The 20,462-nt window shown below is 43.4% G+C and overlaps 1 protein-coding gene across 1 annotated transcript; it reads right to left on the bottom strand.

The window, feature by feature from the left end:
• Window positions 1-2,853: 2,853 nt before the first annotated feature.
• Window positions 2,854-9,611, bottom strand: LOC140105730 (pulmonary surfactant-associated protein A2-like). The gene is made up of 4 exons (XM_072129757.1): window positions 9,591-9,611; window positions 8,760-8,980; window positions 5,997-6,053; window positions 2,854-3,369 (listed from the first exon to the last, which is right to left on the bottom strand). Exons 2-4 carry the CDS (start codon window positions 8,941-8,943, stop codon window positions 2,993-2,995), a joined length of 618 nt encoding a protein of 205 aa, XP_071985858.1. The 5' UTR covers window positions 8,944-8,980; window positions 9,591-9,611; the 3' UTR covers window positions 2,854-2,992.
• Between the last annotated feature and the right edge of the window lie 10,851 nt (window positions 9,612-20,462).

Consider the following 20,462-nt stretch of genomic DNA (forward strand, 5'->3'; position numbering starts at 1 on the left):
GTCCATCTGCGTTTGTTCCTCTGCAGTGGTCACGGCAGGTGGCTAAAGCAGTCTTTGGAATGCTGGAGCCAGGCAAGGCAAACACCGGACCCAGACTTGCACTTGCTCGAGATGTTGTCCCTCCATAAACCGAATATCAATCCGTGTGGCCAGCGAGATTGCAGATCAAGTGCAGAAAGAGCATCTTTAACTTGTCCTGAAAGTCCCTTTTCAAAAGATTCAATCAGGGCTGCATCATTCCAGGCTAGCTTAGAGGCGAGAGTAGGGAAGTAGGGGAGTAGGGTTCCTCAAAGACCAATCGAAACTCATCAAAGAAGGAGATGTCAGCTCTAAACTGGTCATCTCTGTCCCAGAGGGGAGAAGCCAATGCCTTCCCGGAGCAGAGACTGATGATGAATGCCACCTTAGACCATTCTATGTTGGCATAAACTCATTGTGCAGGAACACTGGGTAATGAAGCCCCTGCAAAACTTGGGGTCCCCATCATATTTAAACAGCTTGGATAGTCTCAGCCTAGGTTCCGTGGTAGGTAGGCTAACCAGAATAGCAGGAGGAGCCACAGGAGCTTGACGCTGTTGCTGAGTTGCCATCAATTGCTGCAACATGGCGGTAACTTGAGCAAGCTGTTCATCATGCAAAGCAATTTGCAGGGACCGCTGGCAGACGACAGGGGCAAGATTGGCCAGTTCAGGTTGCGGAACCTTGGCGGGATCCATGGCCGGATCGTACTTTAAGGCTTCTGGGGTAGCGAAGCCATTGAACCACCGTGGACGATGACATAAGCTGACACCTGGGACCGGAATCTAATTGGTACCCTGTTTTCACCAGAGCCCACCGCAAAGGTGGTTGGCCTTGCTGCGGCGTGGCACCACCAGGTCTTTCCACAGGTTTGACGTTGTCCCCTGTGGCAGCCGAGGTGAGACACAGTGACGTTGAGCAGAATTGTAGTCGAGGACAGGAAGGAGGTCAGGACAGGATCAGATTCAGGGACATAGCAATAGGTCAAGGCTGGCAACAAAGGAGCGTAGTCAGGAACGGAACCAAGGTCACAACGGGAAATCACAATAACAGCGCAGGGCATGAGACAAAGCTTTCTCAAGGACACAAGGCACAAAGATCCGGCAGGGAGAGGCAGATTTATATAGAATTCAGAGAAATGGCCAGCGCCAATTAACGGTGCACTGGCTCTTTAAATTTTCCTGCCGCTGGTTTGCTGCGCGCCCTGGGAGACGGGAACACGCATGCATGGCCCGAAGATCGGGAGCCGGGTCTGGTTAGAAGCGCATGCGCCATGCCAGCGAGTTCAGAGGGCCACGGATGAGCTTTCGACCCGAGATATGGGTCATGGGAGCACCCATGACAGTTAGTAAACTTCCGGAGTCCAGTAGCCCGGTTATTGTAACACCATTGATTGTTATCTGGCAGATCTGAGGAACCTTGCCAGATTGAGGTTTGGCACTGCACACAGGATGAGCAGGCGATGAACAGCGGCGACCAAAGTCTGTGGACATAGGGCAGTGCGCTGCTATATGACAAGGGACATGACACCTTCAGCAAAGCCTGTGACCCCTCCAGGTTTTGGGTACGCTACTCTGGAGAGGGTTTAGGTCCCTTCTTTTGGGGGGGGGGGGGGTATCTGAGCCACACTGGGAACAAATGGGAACACATCTTCCGCCAACCAGTCTGTCAAAGGAGCTTTCCACTGCCAGATACCTTTCTACAAGGCCCACCAGATCATATATCATTTATAATGTTAATTTATTATGATAAATTAGCATTAGTTAAATTAATATTTAATATTATTTATAATGTATTATATATATATATATATATATATATATATATATATATATATATATATATATATATATATAATTATGGGCCACATTTTGTGCACCTAAGTGTAGTAGTTGCGCCTAAATTCTGGCGCACTGTTTTGCCAGAATTATTACAAGCTACAACCATCTGTGATAAGTATATTTTCTGCCTCTTATTAATCACTTTACTTTAACACAGTTTAGGCGCAATTTTGGCGCAGTTTAGGCGCAATGTTAGATTCGGGCACTTACATGTCATCCTGCTACAAGCTCCTCTCTGCTTCTCCCACAGCCCAGAATGAAGATAACACTCACAGCAGCACTCAGGTGTGTGACACCCAGCACCCAGTGACCTCCTCAGCAGGGGCTTCTCCTGGAGGGGATCCCCCAGTGCTGGTCTCCTGCTGCACCCCTGTAAGATACTGTGCAGAATTACATGGGGGACACTTGTCTGTAGTTTCTGCAAAATTCTGCAAACTTCTGCAAACATTCTGCAAACTTCTGAGCTCTTTTGCTCTGAGCTCAGGAGTTTGCAGAATATTTTGTAAATAGAAGGTGTTGAACTGTAAATAGAGTCTGCAGCTCCTGTCTGCAGTGTATCTAATGTATCTATTATCTGTTCTAGTGTCTGGCTGAGCTCTGCTGCTAGAAATGAGGTGTTCTGCAAAGGGGCTCAGTGCTTTCTTCTCAGTTAACGCCACCTTCGGGCTGGAGTGTTTTTGCACCCGTTTTTGCGCTTAAATGAAAACGTTGCAAGTGATGAATATCATTAGGTGCAGCAAAACATCTGGATTGGTAAGATAGATGAGTGAAAGCTGGTTATTTTTGTTGCGCGGCGTTTGTTTGGCGTTTAATCGCAAAAATGGCGCAAAAAAACGGTGCGCATGAATGAAAAGGCGCAAAAACAACAGAAAAAACGAGTGATACATGTGGCCCTATATATATAATATATATCATTTATTATGATAAATTAGCATTAGTTAAATTAATATTTAATATAGAAAGGATAGATGAACGCAAGTAATGGGACACTGAATGTAAGTATGCGTCTAGATTTAATTTGATAAGAATATGTGAAATACAGCATCAATTTACGAGGAGTATGTTACTACATGCATGAAACAGTAAAAGTCCATAAGTAACCCAAAACTCCAAATGAAAGCATGTTTTAGCTTTTACAATTCACAGACAGTAAGACGTTGTTGGTTACAAGCTTTATCATTCCACTGCCCATCAGTGTACATTTCAACACAACCCTCAGTTCCTCTTCCGCTTGGTTCTCCTTTTCTCCAATGAGTGTAAACTGCTGGGACTCCATTCAAGTAGTTGAACTTGCCGGGTATTGGGCCTTCTCTCATTCCAAGGTATACATATCTGTTGTATTTCTTTGCAAATTCCAGTACAGCGCTATTCTCTGCTTCATTCATGGGGGTAGCAATCCGTCCACCAACATAATTGCATGTAGAATTAGATGCTGCAAAGTCTACTTCTTTTCCACTGCTGGCAATCATTTTATCACCAACCACTTGGATCATTCCATCCAGTTTGAGAACTAAAAAATTGGACATAAATATAAGTTGTCATCAATTGGAAGATGTTCAATAGGTCCTGAGAACTGGTAAATGAATGTGCCAAATAGTACTCATGTGAGGAGGAGTTTTCTTGCAGTCAAAATATCTGCTGCTTCACAATACAACAATTATAAGAGTTACCGTATTTTTCGGACTATAAGACGCACTAAAAATCCTTTGATTTTCTCTGAAATCAAAGGTGCGCCTTATAGTCCAGTGCGCCTTATATATGAACTCTACTTTCAGACAACAGCTTCATTGAACTCTGCACAGGTCTGCCACCTGCTGGTCATTCAACCTTATAATCAGGTGCACCTTATACTCCGGTGCCCCTTATATAAGAACCTAGACGTTTTAGCAGGCATTTATTGATGTTGCGCCTTATAGTCCGAAAAATACTGTACATGAACAGGGTAAAGAGTGTTATTATTGTGGAGAATGTGAGTTTGAATCTTTGTAAACATTTATACAGTTATTTTTTTAGTAAAAAAATGGGAGGTGTCATACATTAGCATAAATGTATTCCAAATTATTCTTGAAGAATTTTTGGCCTCGTGGACATGTGTGCTTTGACCTTGAGTTAGCTACACAAATGCTAATTCACAGCCCCTTTGCCATATTTTGGGCTTGTTCACAGTATGTTAACCCCTTAAGGACGCAGGGTATTTTTGCTAATTTCTCGCTCTCCATCTTCAAAAATCCATAACTTTTTCATTTTTCCGTGTACAGAGCTGTCTGAGGGCTTATTTTGTGCGTAACAAATTTTACTTTCCCATGATGTTATTTATTATTCCATGCCATGTAGTGGGAAGCCGCAAAAAAATTCCAAATGTGGAAAAATTGAAAAAAACTGCATGTGCGTCATGTTCTTGTGGGCTCAGTTTTTACGACTTTCACTCTGTGCTCCAAATAACACCTCTACTTTATTCTTTGGTTCGGTACGATCGCGGTGATACCAAATTTATACAGGTTTTATTGCGTTTTAATACATTTTCAAAAATTAAACGAATGTGTACAAAAAAGAAAAAAAAATTTTTGCCATCTTCTGACGCGAATAACTTTTTCATACTTTGGCGCATGGAGATGTGTGAGGTGTCATTTTTTGCGAAATGAGCCAATGTTCTCATTGCTACCGTTTTGAGGACTGTGCAACATTTTGATCATTTTTAATTACATTTTTTATGTCATCTAAAAAGGTGTAAAAGTCGCGTTTTGGACATTTGGGCGCCATTTGCCGTTCCGGAGGTCACCGCCATCAATAACCGTTTTTATATTTTGATAGAACGGGCATTTTGGGACGCGGCGATACCTAATGTGTCTGTGATTTTTACTATTTATTATATTTTATATCAGTTCTAGGGAAAGGGGGGTGATTTGAACTTTTAATATTTTATTATTTTTTTACATTTTTTAAACTTTTTTTTTTCTTTTTTTTCCCACTATTTCTTAGACCCTCTAGGGTACATTAACCCTAGATGGTCTGATCGCTCCTGCCATATACTGCAATACTGCTGTATCGCAGTATATGGCATTTCTGCTCACTATACATTACAATGAGCCACAGGCTCATTGTAATGCATATGCAGAAGCCATGTATCCTCGGGTCAAACGAAGACCCGAGGCTACCATGGCAACCGATCGCCGCCCCCCGATGACGTTCGGGGGAGCGGCGATCGGAGGTAAGATGGCGGCGCCCACGCGCCGCCACATTTAAAGTGCCGCCGGCGACTTTGCCGGCGGCAAAGAAAAGGTTAACGCCCGCGAACGGTGCAAGCACCGACCGCGGGTGATAGCGATGGGTCTTTGCTGCGATATGCAGCAAAGCCCATCTCTGTATGAAGAAGGCTCAGCCCGTGAGCCTTCTTCATACAACCTTCACAGCTCCGTGGCGGATATATCCGTCACGGAGCGTGAAGGGGTTAAGGAACCGTGCATGTATGGGTCCTACTCTTGCCCATATTTGCGACTTGCGACTTTGCTATATACATTGGCAGTGTTAGCGGTTGTATGCATGAGGCTTTATTCTGAAAATAGACGTCAAATGGACGTAAAAAAAATAAAATGTGTTTGGATGCAACTGCTCGATAGTGAATGTATCACCAGATCTGAATGTAAAGCTTAGATATCTAATAAATCAAAAGCTTTATTTGAGCACTGGTAAAACAAAATTATATTGCAAATAAAATGGCTACTGTAAGTTAAGTTGAGAACAAAATTTGCTATCATAGGCAGAAACACATGGCATATTTAATCTCAGCATTGTTTACCATTTTGACATGTTTTAATCTCTGCACTATGCTCTTTGTAGCAACTTTATTCCCCACAACAATAGTGGCTATGCGCCAACCCTACTGCTTCATCATGATCTATGATGCTGTAATATTTTCACAAATCATGGTTTTACTGTCCTGTAGATCTGTGTTTGTTTTGGAGCTCACCAAAGAATCCCCTGAATCAAAGTATTAAACCTACTGTAAAGGAAACCACAGATGACCCAGAAAAAAGACCACCACATGTAACATATAATACAGACCAAAGTTACATCTGCATTACTATAGAATATGAAATTATCAGCACAATAAAGCTTTCTTGTTTGACAATCACTTGCCTGCTTCTAGTCTGTTCATACGACGTTCAAGATCTTGCAATGAAACCGGTCTGTTGACTGCAAAGGTAAAAACAAAGCATTAACAATAAGCATTATAGACAAATGTTGCTTAACTCCTTAAAGAAGGAGGAGCCTTTTTGTAGCTTAAAGGACACCTGTCATCAGGTCTGTATCACTTGTCCTGTCACTACTACCTGTTGGAGCAGCTCTCAATGATCCCATCCCAGCCTTTATCTATTTATTTCATACATTATTCATTGTAAAATCATCTATTTTTATCATGTAAATGAGGCTGGTCACATGGTCAGAGGCAGGGATGTCACCCCTGTTACCCTTCCCCTCCCCCTGCTCATGTCTGTGTGTAATGTATAGTAAAGCATTGCTAGTGTGAGTGCTGCATCTGCTGACATGCTGCATCCTAATATACAGGTGAGAGACACAGACATCAGCTACACATGAATCTGACATATTCTGCTGTAACATGGCTGCCTGGAGCTGCTGTATCTCTCCTAAACACACACACATGCACACACAGGCTGCAGGGGGTGTGGCCACCAGCACCAGGAAGCACATCATTATACAGCCTCACATCATTATACAGGCTGTCAGTCATGCACTGGGGGTGTGGCTGTGCCTCCCACTCATGAATAAGGTGGACAGCTTGAATATGCTAATGCTTCATTGGACATTTCACAGGTCATTTGCATACAGCTTTAGTACCTCATTGCTTAGGTTTACAGGCATGTAGAGGGACAATGAAGGGATAGAGGCAATGCTCTCTAATGGCAGTTTATGAAAATATATTTAGTTTAGGGGGGTTATTTTGCATGACAGGTTCTCTTTAAGGCTCATTTTTGCATTGCCATCTACCAAGTGACATAACATTTAAAATTTTTTTGGCTACGGAGCTGGTTGATGTTTTTTTTTTTTGCGGGAGATGTTGTACTTTGCACCAGTATCATTCTGGAGTATATATGTTTTTTGAATACTTTTTATTTCATTTTTTTTATACTCATATATTCATTATATTCATTTTATTTATATTTCTCTTTATATGTTATGGGTTTATGGGCACTGTCTCCGGGCATCTCTGGGGTCCCGTACTATTCTTTACGGTGAAACTGCGAATGGCTCATTAAATAAGTTAAGGTTGGACCCCAGAGATGCCATAGCAACGATTCGCGCCCCCCAAAGCCATTCAGGGGGGCCGATTGTGGGGGAAAGACTCCTCCAAAGGCTTGTTAGATGCTGTGGTCACGCTGACCGCAGCATATAACGGGTTAAGCACCCGGGTGTTACACTGGGGTGCCGGCTATATGTTACAGCCGGCACCCCATGTTTTCCAATGCCGGTTCGGCTCAGATCTTCAGCTGAACCGGCATCGGCTCAGCGTCCGATATATCGGACACTGAGCGCTAAGTCACCGCACTCAGTGTTCAATATATTGGACGCTGAGCGTTAACAGGTTAAAGGGGTATTCCCTCAAAGACGAGTTTCTTACATGTACTAAGGATAACAAAATACTTCAGTCTCTAATTCACTCTAATTAATGCAGCATTTCACAGATATGTCTTTATCAGTCCTGCTGTACAGAATTTCAGTTTCCCCTAGACACGACCCAGTAACTTCTGACTTAGGGTTGGGTGGCCGCCATCTTGGATGAGATTGTGCAAATGAGATTTCTGTCTGTCTCTGCTGTGTGGCTGTAGCCAAGCCCCCTGCACGTAGTTCAGAGACACTTACTGATTCACATGGTGAGCAGAGAGAGAGGCTGCAAACTACAAGGAGATAAATGATCAGGGGGAAGCTGGAGCCAGGCACATATCTGTGAGATGTAGAAGTGTATTGGTCTGTCAGCCTATATGTAATCATCTCATGCATATCTGATCTGTCTCATCTATGTGTCAGTGTGTTAGTACAATATCAGAAGCCAGATGAAAGTGCATATACACCTTGTATCCTGATAATTGTGTCCCCCCCCCCCCACAAAACTAGATGGATAATACAGTAATGTGTGTGCTCAGAGAGGCCCCGCCCACACCCTGAAATCTTACACTGAGCAGCCGAGGGAGTGATAGGAGCTAAAACAGCAATAACACTGAGTAAAATAGGGTTAAAATTATCTTATTGTGTTAACATCACTAGGGGATTGAAATGTGAGAAATGTGAATTTCCTTTCGTGGAAAAACCCCTTTAAGCTCTCACATCACATAATATCAAATCCTAATTTTGTTTGTTGTCATTAGAAAATTTTGACAAGAAACGTGCTGACTTAGCTATACTTCTATAATGCAGGTAACTTTATAACATTTCCCATCATGCAAATTAATAAGACATGCAAAATCTATACCAATACAAGAATTATAAATCATATGAACTACATCTGACATCTGGAACCTCCTGCCATACCTAAAACAGGAAGCGAGGAGTATAAGATAATGCCAGAAGGGTAGATATTCTTGGAAAGTCACATGTTATTGAACCTAAACTTTCCTGCAAATAGTTAAAAATACAGACCTAATTTTAAATCTATACTTAAAGGGAACCTGTCACCAGAAGACCCCTTTTTTGCAACCCTCCTGTCCTCATAGAGCATTGCACATACACTGCCAAACATTTTTTGTATGAAAAATCAGTATTACAGAACAAAAGAGATCTTATATATTACTTTTCAATTACATGTACTGTGTAACTAGTCTAGTCGCCCTCTGGGCGGAGCTGAAGAGGAGTAGTTTCCCATTTAATTTAATGTACTTAACATACCTTTTACTGCAATTCTCTTCAGAATCCCTTGTGGTGCCTTTGGTATCTTTGCATCAGTTTTAGGAAGTGGAGTGGGTTTTGTAATACTGGGAATTTCTGGAAGCTTTGCCAGGTTTAGTGGATCAGGCAGAGAGGCCACAATACTCACCACTACTGTGAGCAAGATTGATCCTTGATGGAACATCTTTGTAAACTGATGAAAGCTTTTATATTGGAGTTCACTTATTTAGATCATAAAGAAGTTAGAAAATGTAGTATACTAGTACAGCAAATATTATTTAAACATAGTTTTTCATTAGTCCTTCACATTAGAACTAACATTAACTTGAACATTAATAACTTTAAGTGTTGGCATTGTGTTAATTGGGCCCATCCTAGACAATGATTGAGGAACCTCTCTTTATAGGCTCAGTTTTGATTTTATGTTGTTGATGGTATAATTTTACATGGCTATGTTATTTGACAATTATCCGATTACAATTATCCGATTACATATCTAAAGGCTTAAGATGGGCATCTTCAAAAGGGCTTGCCTGCTAATGGGTTTTTGGGGCCCATTATTGTGCGAAAACCTGTAAGGTCTCATAGAAAAAGCAAAATATAGTATAAAATATTGTTTGGGGCATAAGAACCTGAATGACCTAAAAGTTATAGTGATACATTGTGTGTATGAGAGGATGAGAAAAGTTTATATTATGTAATTTTTAAAAAATAAAATACATGTATTCTCAATGAACATAGCACTCATATAAAACAAAATAGACTCATAAATAGCAATAAATATATATATATATATATAAATTTATATTGAAATTTTGATGTAGTACATACCTCTAGGCACTAGACACTGGAATTATGGACACTGATTGAATTGTCTTTTATACATTTCTTTAACACTTGATATATGTGTCAATAGTCAAGACAAACCTTCCTTTACATAAATGCCCCTTTTGTTTACCCCTGATAGTGAATTATCTAATGGATTTACACAGTCTGGTGAATGATGCATTAAGAGGTATTTCACTTACCAAATTGATTTTCAAGTATCTACAATAACTAACCAGGGGTCTTAGTAAAGCATTATGTGATTAATTGGACCAATTTGTGATGTAATGATTACCTCAACATACTTTAGATAAGAACTTCAAATGTGTGTACATGCAATAGGTTTTAAGGAAATATAAAACTTTTTGTAAAGGACCTCCTTCTGTAGAGTTACAAAAATTATATTGTGTAAAGTCAGTTTTTACTGTTCTCTATCTTGATTTTTACCCTGCCTTTTGAATTACAATTAAAAACAACACCTATAGGCCTAACAGTATATGATAATTTGAGTAATAAAGTATGCAAACACTATGACAAAATAGTTTAAAGGAAACCAACCACTTCCGATGGTGGGTATAAGCAGCAAACTCCGTGCACCAGCTCAGGTGAGCTGGTGCCGCCCCTTCTTTTTCGTTATGTTTTCAAACCGATATAAAGCGTTCAAACGCTTTATTAATCTTTATATACAAGTACCTTCTGGCACCGTGGTCCGCGCTCGACGCACCATGCGCACGACCACTTCCTATTCAGGCGCACGAAGTGGTCGCGTGCATGCTGCGCGGACCACTGTGCGGTGCAGCCACTTCGTATATAAAGATTAATAAAGCATTTAAACGCTTTATATTGGTTTAAAAACATAACAAAAATAAGCGCCGGCACGGCATTTGCTGCTTATACCCACCATCGTGGTGGGTTTCATTTAAACAGGTAAACTTTATAATGTAGTGCCAAAATCTGAAGTTATTGAGCTAAGGCATGCTTAGGCATTTAGTAGTATTATTTTTAGAATACTTAAACTGCTGCTGGTCAACTAGTGTAAATGTTTGCTATCAATTAACCAAATATCTTTTAGGATTTTCTCTTCTGGTCTTTCTGATGTCTCTTCTTCAAAGCAGATGTTTTATTCCAGAATCATTATTAAATGTATTTTTTCTCAACCACTTTTCCCACTAAAATTGTAGTTGAACGTTTTCATTGTATCCAGAACAACCATAAAGGTCAACCATCCCTCATACTGACATTTGTCTTTCAATGCATCTCATATTGTTTGATTATTCTTTTCAGGTGCTTTCTTTGTGGAGCTTCGTTGTGGTGCTTTGTGAATTAATTATTGAAAATATCAGCAATTATCTAAGGAAATATACTAAGGTGCTATTGATATGAAATTCTCTGTAGCAGCCCATGCAATCCACACTGGAAAAGAAACCGAACTTTAGATGTGCATACTAGAGATGAGCAACCATACTCGTCCGAGCTTGATGCTCGTTCGAGCATTAGCATACTCGCAACTGCTCGGTGCTCTGACGAGTATTTCACCCGCTCGAAAAAATGTCATCTCTCTGCATTTAGATTTTTGGCGGCCAGAAACAGAGCCAATCACAAGCCAGGAGACTCTGCAGTACACCCAGCATCACGTGGTACACTTACATGTCGATAGTAGTGGTTGGCTGGCCTGATCAGGTGACCCTGGAATAGACTAGCCCCTGCTTGCACTGCTCAGATCATTCTCTGTCTGGATGCCGTTAAGGAGAGAGCTGCTTCTGGTCAGGGATAGCGTTAGGGTGTTCTAATAGATTACTGTTAGGCAGGAGGGATTCTCCAAGAACCTTAATGTTAGGCAGGAGTGATTCTCCAAGAATTCAACAGCCCTTGTTAGGGCTACATTAACGTTTTTCAAAAGTTAAAGTGACACACTCAGTCACAGCACAAAATCATTTTGTGTGCTGTCAGTGTAGGTTAGAAACTAGCCATAGCAATCATCTTCTGTGGTTGCGGTCTGATTTCTTCTGCACGTTTTTGTTCTATAAAAAAAAAAAAAACACACACACAAAAAAAAAAATTACAGTTTATATTTCTGTTTTGTCTATATAATACACTTTAATTTTGAAAATGTTAAAACCGAGGACTAGGGGTAGAGGACGAGGACGAGGGCGTGGGCATCCGATTACTGCAGAGATCAGAGGCCGTGGTCCTGGCCGGGGTGAGACACCACCTTCTGATGAGAGAGCAGGGGAATGCCGCAGAGTTACACTCCCTAGCTTCATGTCTCAAGTTACTAAGACTCGTGGTAGAGCACTGTTAAGGCCAGAACAGTGCAAACAGGTGATGTCGTGGATTGCGGACAATGCATCAACTAATTTGTCCACCAGTCAGTCTTCCACCCAGTCCACCCATGTTACCCAAGTGAGCACTCCTCCAGCTCCTCCACCTCAACCTTCTTCCCCCCAGTCTGTCCCCTCCCAGGAAAATTTGGCATTTGAAACGACATACTCTGAGGAACTGTTATCTGGACCCTTTCCAGAGTCACAAACCACTTGACAGTTTGCTGCTGAGCTCTTTCCCGATGCCCAGGTTTTCCACAGGTCGCAGTCTGTGGGTCATGATGACATTATTGACGTAGTGGAAGAAGTGTGTAAAGAGGTGTCGGACGATGAGGAGACACGGTTGTCAGACAGTGGTGAAGTTGTTGTCAGGGCAGGAAGTCCGAGGGGGGAGCAGACTGATGGATCGGAGGATGATGAGGTGACAGACCCAAGCTGGGTTGATAGACCGGGCGAAGACAGTGCTTGTGAGACGGAGACGAGTCCTATATGAGAACAGGTTGGAAGAGGCAATAGTGAGGCCAGACAGAGAGGCACGGCCAGAGCTGGTGCATCATCGCCAAATGTTTCACGTAGTGAAGCTCCCGTGGCAAGGGCTATATTTTCTGAATTCTGGAGGTTCTTTAAAGAAACAGCGGATGACCGATGGACTGTGGTGTGCAACCTGTGCCACACCAGGATCAGCAGGGGTGCCACCACTACTAGCTTAACCAAAACCAGTATGTACAGGCATATGAATGCTAAGCACCCCACTCAATGGAACCAAGGCCGTTCACCTCCGGCCGGGCACACCACTGCTCCTTCCCCTGTGTCATTTGCTGCCTCTGCTAGTCAGCCCCCTGCCCAGGACCGTGGCACAAACACCTCCCGCTCAAAAACCACAACTTCACCTCCACGATCCTCCACAGCATCCACCAATGTCTCCATGTGCAGTGTTAAGTTGTCTATACCCCAGACGCTGGACCACAAGAGGAAATACAGTTCCACCCACACGCCCAAGCCCTCAATGTCTACATCTCCAAATTACTCAGCCTGAAGATGCTGCCCTATAGGCTGGTAGAGACTGAGGCCTTTCACAACCTCATGACGGCGGCCCCTCGGTATTCGGTCCCCAGCCGCCACTACTTTTCCCGGTGTGCATTCCCAGCCCTGCACCAGCACGTGTCAGACAACATTATCCGTGCCCTGACCAACGTCGTTCCTGACAAGAATCACCTAACCACAGACACGTGGACGAGTGCTGCCGGGCAGGGCCACTATATGTCGCTGACGGCATATTGGGTTAACTTGGTGGCTGGGACCGAGTCTGATCCTGGGGCCGCTCATATACTGCTAATGCCGAGGATTGCGGGGCCTACCTCGGTCCAGGTCTCTCAGGCCTACCATGCCTCCTCCTCCATCCCCTCCTCCACCTCCTCCTCCAAATTACCATCCGTGGACATGGCGCCATCAGTTTGTAGCTCTAAGCACAGCAGCAGTGCCGTCTCTAAGCCAGTGATTTTCAACCTTTTTTGAACTGCGGCACACTTTTTATACTTAGAAAATCCAGGGGAACACCACCAACCAAAATAGCACAAAATGACACTAAAACAGTCATATTGTACATATAGTTAATAATATACATTCTAAATTAATTTCAGTGTGAAACCTGGGCCTGTTTCGATGAACACAAAAGGGATATCCTGGCAGGAATGGTGGAAAGACACACACAATATACTGCAAAATAAAGGGGTACAATGAGAAGTACTATGGCCATGAGGCCAGAGTACGAGTGCCAGCTCATATACTTAGCATATGAGCTGGTACTTGTAGTACTCCAGCCTCATGACTATAGTATTTCTCATTTTACATTTCTCTGGGAAACAAAACACAGGTGGCACCATAGTTTGGGGAACTTTCCCCGCGGCACACTAGTGTGCCACGGCACACTGGTTGAAAATCACTGCTCTAAGCGACAGCAGGCGGTGCTCAAACTGCTGAGCCTAGGCGATAAAAGGCACACCGCCCAAGAGCTATTACAGGGCATCACAGCGCAGACCGATCTCTGGCTGGCAGCACTGATCCTGAAGCCAAGCTTGGTTGTGTGTGACAATGTCCGTAACCTGGTGGTGGCTCTGCAACTCGGCAGACTGACACATGTGCCATGCTTGGCACATGTGTTAAATCTTATAGTTCAGCAGTTCCTCAAGACATACCCCAATCTGTCTGATTTGCTCACGAAGGTGCGATGCATCTGTGCGCAGAAAGTCGAACACAAATGCTGCCACTCTCAGGGCAGTGCAGCGCCGCCTCCAACTGCCCGCTCACCGACTGTTGTGCAATGTGCCCACGAGGTGGAATTCAACATTTAACCATGTTATCCAGAATTTACCAGCAGCGCAGAGCGATTGTAGACTGCCAGATGTCAAATTCCACCAGAACTGGTAGTCAGGTCAGTCAGCTTCCTCAAGTCTACAATGAGGAGTGGACATGGATGTCTGATATCTGTCAGGTGCTGAGTAACTTTGAGGAGTCAACACAGATGGTCAGTGGCGATGCCGCCATCATCAGCCTCACCATCCCGCTGCCTGGCCTGTTGAAAAACTCCTCGGTCAGCATGAAGTCAGAAGCTTTGTGCTCGTCACAAGAGACGGGGGAAGAAGATTCCCTTGTTGATAGCCAAAGCACCCTCAGGTCTGTTTCTCAGCGCGTATCGGAGGAGGTGGAGGAGGTGGAGGAGGATGAGGAGGAAGAGGAGGAGAATGTTGGCGAGACAGAAGAGGGGAGCATTGCTCAGTCCTTCACTGTTCAGCGTGTATGGGCAGAAGAAGAGGAGTTGGAGGAGGAGGAAATGGAGAGTCAGGCCTGTGAGGGAAGTGTATTCTTGTGCAAGTGTAGACTTGCACATCTGTTTACGTTCCCCTCCCCCGCCATAACCAGGCCAATTACTTTTAAGAACAGTACTACACTTGATCTTACACAAAAGGTTCTTAGAAATGCTTTTTGTAGCCCCCACCTGCTTTGAAAATTATAACTTTTTCAAAGTAAATGCTTTTGGCCCCCAGGCCCATTTTGGGTGGGGAGGAGCCGAGAGGCAGGGGCTTGGACAGGTGAAAACTCGTCTGGTAGTGGACTGCCAGCTCCATCCCAAGATCCAACTAACATTGTTTGAACTGCAGCAACCTTTAACCTACATTTTGTAATCTATTATTTTGGTTGTAATGCGCACAAATATGGGCACAATTTTCTGCCAATGGATTTTTGTAATAAGCTGATGTAAATATCCCTGTCGTGATATTGGGTCCATTTTTTGTGTTTTCAACTCTGGACAGGGCATCGGTGTTAGTATACTGGTGGACAATTGCAGCCACATCCTAGCTCAGTATATGTATATAGTGGGCAAAGGAAACCGAAACCCAAAGCTAAAAGGTGGACGATGCAGCAGCACAGAGCGACTCAAGTTCTGGGCAATATCAATTACATTTATTGGGGGATAAGAGCAAATGACAACGCGTTTCACACCCCTGCTGCTGGTGCTTCATCAGGTCAATTGAAGAGCTTCTGGATGAGTATTTTGTGTCAAAGACCTTGACACAACATACTGTACCAGAACATCTACCTTTTTGCTTTGACACTTTTGTCTTATGGTATACCCCAACCAATTATGTTCAAGTTTAGACAGATAAGACCAAAATTGATTTCTGTGTATTTCAAAATACATATTTTATGAGTTTATGCACTAAACATCACCTCAGAAACACCATATACAACAACGTTTGGAGGTGGGAACATCACGGTGTGGGGCCGTTTTATAAAATTTAGCACTGGAAAGTGATTTTGAGACTGTTTTCCCATGAGACATTGTAGTTTGTTAGCAGTGTCATTTTGGTGATCAGTTTCTTTTTTGGGGGACAACAATTTAATAATTTAGGAAAAATTTGAAAAAAATTACATATAGCTTCAAATGTTCTACTTTTTGGACAATGACACAAATCACAATTTTTTTGTAGCAACCTTTTGCCATTGGACTTTTTTTATTTCCATAATTTTACGTTTCCATTTTTCTTGTTTAAGGACTTGAGAAGGTTTCAAGTTTTAGTAGCAACTGGGAGGTCGGGGCGGAGCATGGTCCATGCAGCGCGCTGCGTGATGTCGTAGCGCGTGCTGCACGTGTCTGGAGGCGGGATGCCGCGCCTTGAAGCCGGGACGCTCTCTCCTCTCTAAGGCTTCCTACTGAGACCGCAATGTGGAGGAAGGTAGCGGTACATGCCGCAGCCTGAAGCTGGGTCGCTCTTTCCTTTCTAAGGATAGCGGGCAATTGAGGTTCTGGCTGGCGCGGGCCCTTTTCTTGTCGGCAGCGAGGGGCGAAAGTGTATGTCGGACGTGAGCTGGACCGGTACGCTGCTCGGTGCCCCTGGAGGAGCACTGTCTGGTGCGCTGGGAGGAAGTCCGAGGCTGAAGAGGAGTCAGTGTTTCGGGACCCGGTGTTGTGTCGGTCTGCGGTCTTCGTGCAGGCAAGGCTCGGTAGAGGCTAGTGGGCCAAAGTCGGGATTGGCGGAGGACACAGCTTTTTTTGGAGCATAGAGAGCGCTGATGTGCTGCAGGTATGGATGTCAAAGTGAGAGTCTCTTGAGTGCAGCAAGAGGTCTGGAGATGTCCAACTGCTACTGAACTTCAAGCTGGTAAAGTTTTATCTCTTTATATCTGTTGAAACTTAAGCCACTGCCTCCTTGCTATCTAACATAAAAGCTACACTGCTGTTCCAGGACCATTTAACATTGACTGTGTGTTATTGCCTTCTTTTCGCTTTAATGCCAAGTCTATTACAGTGACTTTAACGTTATCTAACATCTAACATAAAGGCGATACTGTTGCTCCGCTGCTACCTAACTGTATCTTATGCTGCCGCCCCTCGCTGTTCTGCTGCTACCTAACTGCGCTTTTACACTACCGCTCCTCGCTTGCTGAACATCAAGATTACATCAAGACCGCAACGATCTATTCCGGTGTCCTATTTCCCAGCTATTATTGAGCGAATATAACTGCGTTTTTTTTTTTTTTTGTTGCTGCTGCTTCTCTGCTGTCTAATTAACAAGGCCATAACAGTGACGCTAACATCATCGAACATAAAGGATCCATTGCTGCTTCATTGTTACTAACATTGTTTCTACACTATTGTCTATCTAACACCAAGACTGTGGCGTATTGTTGCTAAATAATAAGCTAATCTAATAACTCTTTGACTTGCTTACGCTAACATCATCGAACATAAAGGATCCATTGCTGCTTCATTGTTACTAACATTGTTTCTACACTATTGTCTATCTAACACCAAGACTGTGGCGTATTGTTGCTAAATAATAAGCTAATCTAATAACTCTTTGGCTTGCTTACTAATATTAAGTTGATACGGCTGCTTTATTTTTCAGTCATCACTGTGCCTGCATAACTGATGTACTGTTATCCAAACAATGCTCAACAGCGAACTCTTAATAGCTGCTAAATATCAAGCATATTTATTCAATATGTAATTTATGTTCCTGCCTTGTTGTCGTCCAATATTTAGTAGCGTATCATTTTGTAACTGCTTTCTTGGACTTCTAGTACTAAGTTCGCATTTTTGCTATACTGTTAATTAATATCGATGCTGTTGTTTCTTTGCTTGCCAATAGGCTGACACTGTAGCACTGTACCTACATTTCACAGTTGTTCATACTGGTGCCCTATTAGGGGATAGGAACGAGGAATAGGAATATACTAACCCTGTTGCTGCCACATATTGTTACTAGGTGGAGTAATAGGGGTCTGTTCTCCTGCTGGGGGGTACTAAAAGTACTCGTTCTCTTGGATGTGTACAATGGGGAGCAAGAGGCAAAACAAAAGCGTTACCAAAGCTAGACTCTCAGATGCTGGAGTATCCCCGGGAGGAAAAAAAAGAGATGGCAAGATGGAAAAATATTTGCAATCACCAGGTGCCCCTCAAAATAAGGGTCATACAAATGGTGAGCGCCACAAAGGGGGCGGGGCTTCGCAGCTTGCCATGGATGATTCCATGGATAAAACTTGTGCTGAGGAGAACACTGTGGGAAATGAGGAGGCTGAGGCGAATGTATCCTTAAAAGATATATCATTGCAAATAACTCAATGCATTGCTGCTGTAGGCAATGTGTTAAAAGAAATAGGCGGTCTGAAAAATGATGTTGGCCTGCTGAGGGAAGATTTTAATAATCTTAGAGGCAGAACCAAGGAGGTAGAAGAACGACTAGGAAAGGTTGAGGACCAAACATCAGATATTACAAATCGGATTAAAGAATTAGAAAAAAGAGAGTTGGTAATGCAGGAGAAATTGACTGATCTGGAGAATCGGTCGAGAAGAAACAATTTGAGGATTGTTGGGTTCCCTGAGGGGGTAGAGGGCGAGGATGCCACCAAATTTGTTACTGATTGGCTGATGGCCGCCTTTCCAGAGGGGGTCCGCACCGGGGTCTTTCTGGTGGATCGTGCCCACCGGGTTCCAGCCCGTGCTCGTCCGGCTGGGGCGCTCCCCAGAAACATGTTGGTGAGGCTTCTCTCCCCGAGAGATAGGGATAACATATTGAAGGCCGCACGTTCTAAGAACCAGCTGAAATATGATAACTCCCCAATCATGATTTTCCCTGACTATCCGCAGGAAATCCAAAAGAAGAGAGTCAGTTATGCCAGCCTCAAAAAAAGATTGAGAGAGAAAGGGGTAGTTTATTCCCTAATGTATCCCGCTAAGTTGAAGATAATATTTGAAGGGAAAGCCCATTTTTTTGACGATGTCAAAGAAGCAAATGAGTGGGTAGAGAGGGTCATAAAAATCTGAGGCCTCAGGCGGCCGCATCCGCTCCAGCTAAAAATATTGCTCCAGGATGAGTCCAGGGTTTAAATACTCAGGGCAATGGGGAAGGGGAAGGGGGGACAGGGGGGAAGTGGGGGGTGGGTGGGATTCTCTGGCGGCTGGTGACTGGTACCTAGGTTATATTGAAGAGCAGGGTAAAGTGAGGCTACATATTCCATTTGTAGATAAAGGATGATAAAGGTGCTATCTTGGAACGTCCGGGGTCTAGGTGACAGGTTAAAAAGGAAAGCCGTATTTGATTTATGTCTCTCATACCAGCCTGACGTAATCTGTTTGCAGGAAACACACCTGTTAGGTGATAACAGTAAACAGATATATAAACCATGGATAAGCCACTACTATCATACTGCCTTTTCTTCGTATGCTCGCGGAGTAAGTATTATGATTAGTAAGAGGATAAGTTTTGTAGAGCATGAGGTAAGGATAGATCCTTTAGGAAGGTATATTATCCTGCATGCCTCGCTCAATGGAGCAAGTTTAGTTCTGGTGGGGATATATCTCCCTCCCGCCGCCCCATTAGAAGTATTGGTAAAGATAATGAACCAACTTGAGATATATGAGGGGGATCCAATTTATCTGATGGGGGATTTCAACCAGGTTATGAATACAAGCCTGGACAGGCTTAAAAGTAAACAGTATGGTGGAATAACGGCCAAACAGCCAAATACCATCTTTGGGAGGCTGATTATGGAGCTCGGATACAGGGATGTATGGAGAGAGAAGAACCCCGCAAGGAGGGATTATACTTGCTACTCTAAATCATGCAGCTCCCTCTCTCGAATCGACCTAGTCCTGGCTAATGACCCTGGTAGTAATTTGGTGACGGGGATAGCAATAGGGGCAAGAGGACTTTCAGACCACTCTCCAGTGTGGTTTACAATAAAAAGGTATAATAGCACCGGCATCACTTTTTACAAAGTCAAACCCTTCTGGTTCAACTTAATAAAAGACCATAAAAACTTAAAAGAAGAAATTGAATTTATGTGGGATCATAATATAGAGGGGCAGGATATAAGGGTGGTATGGGATACACTGAAGGCGCACCTGAGGGGGTTGATTCGGGATCAGGTTCTATTTTATAAAAAAAAGAAACGAGAGTCTATTCAACTGGTAAAAGATAAGGTTTTAAATCTGGAGAATGAATTTGTGCAAAATCCAACAGAGGAGAATAAAAGACTATGGGTAGACGCACAGGAATGTCTTGGTAGATTTTGTCTAGAGAAAGCGGCGTGGGAGCACAGAAGACAGGGCCAAAAAACTATACTGGGAGAGTATCTGTCAATGAAAAGATTGGCGGCATTATTGAAGACCCAGAATAAGAGCAATACTTTAGGTGCCATTAAAGGGAGAGATGGATCGCTAGTAACAACTCAAGAAGGAATTAGGGAGGAGTTTAGGCTGTTCTTTGAGGGTCTGTACTCCTCCGAGTTAGTCTTGGGAGAAAAGGAAATAAATGAATCCCTGGTCAGTGTACCGGTTCCAAGATTATCAACGGAAGAGAGGGAGGTCCTGGAGCGTCCTCTCAGTTTGGAAGAGCTGGGTGAGGCCCTAAAAGATCTCCCTAGGGGTAAGGCGGTTGGCTCTGATGGAATACCTCCCGAGGTAATACTGCATTATGCTTATGCCATTCTTCCTCGCTTTTTAAGGGTACTAAACCATTCACTGTTGGTGGGTCAACTACCACAGTCAATGAGG

The sequence above is a fragment of the Engystomops pustulosus genome, chromosome 11 (genome assembly GCF_040894005.1).
Source record: "Engystomops pustulosus chromosome 11, aEngPut4.maternal, whole genome shotgun sequence".
Lineage (NCBI taxonomy): Eukaryota > Metazoa > Chordata > Amphibia > Anura > Leptodactylidae > Engystomops > Engystomops pustulosus.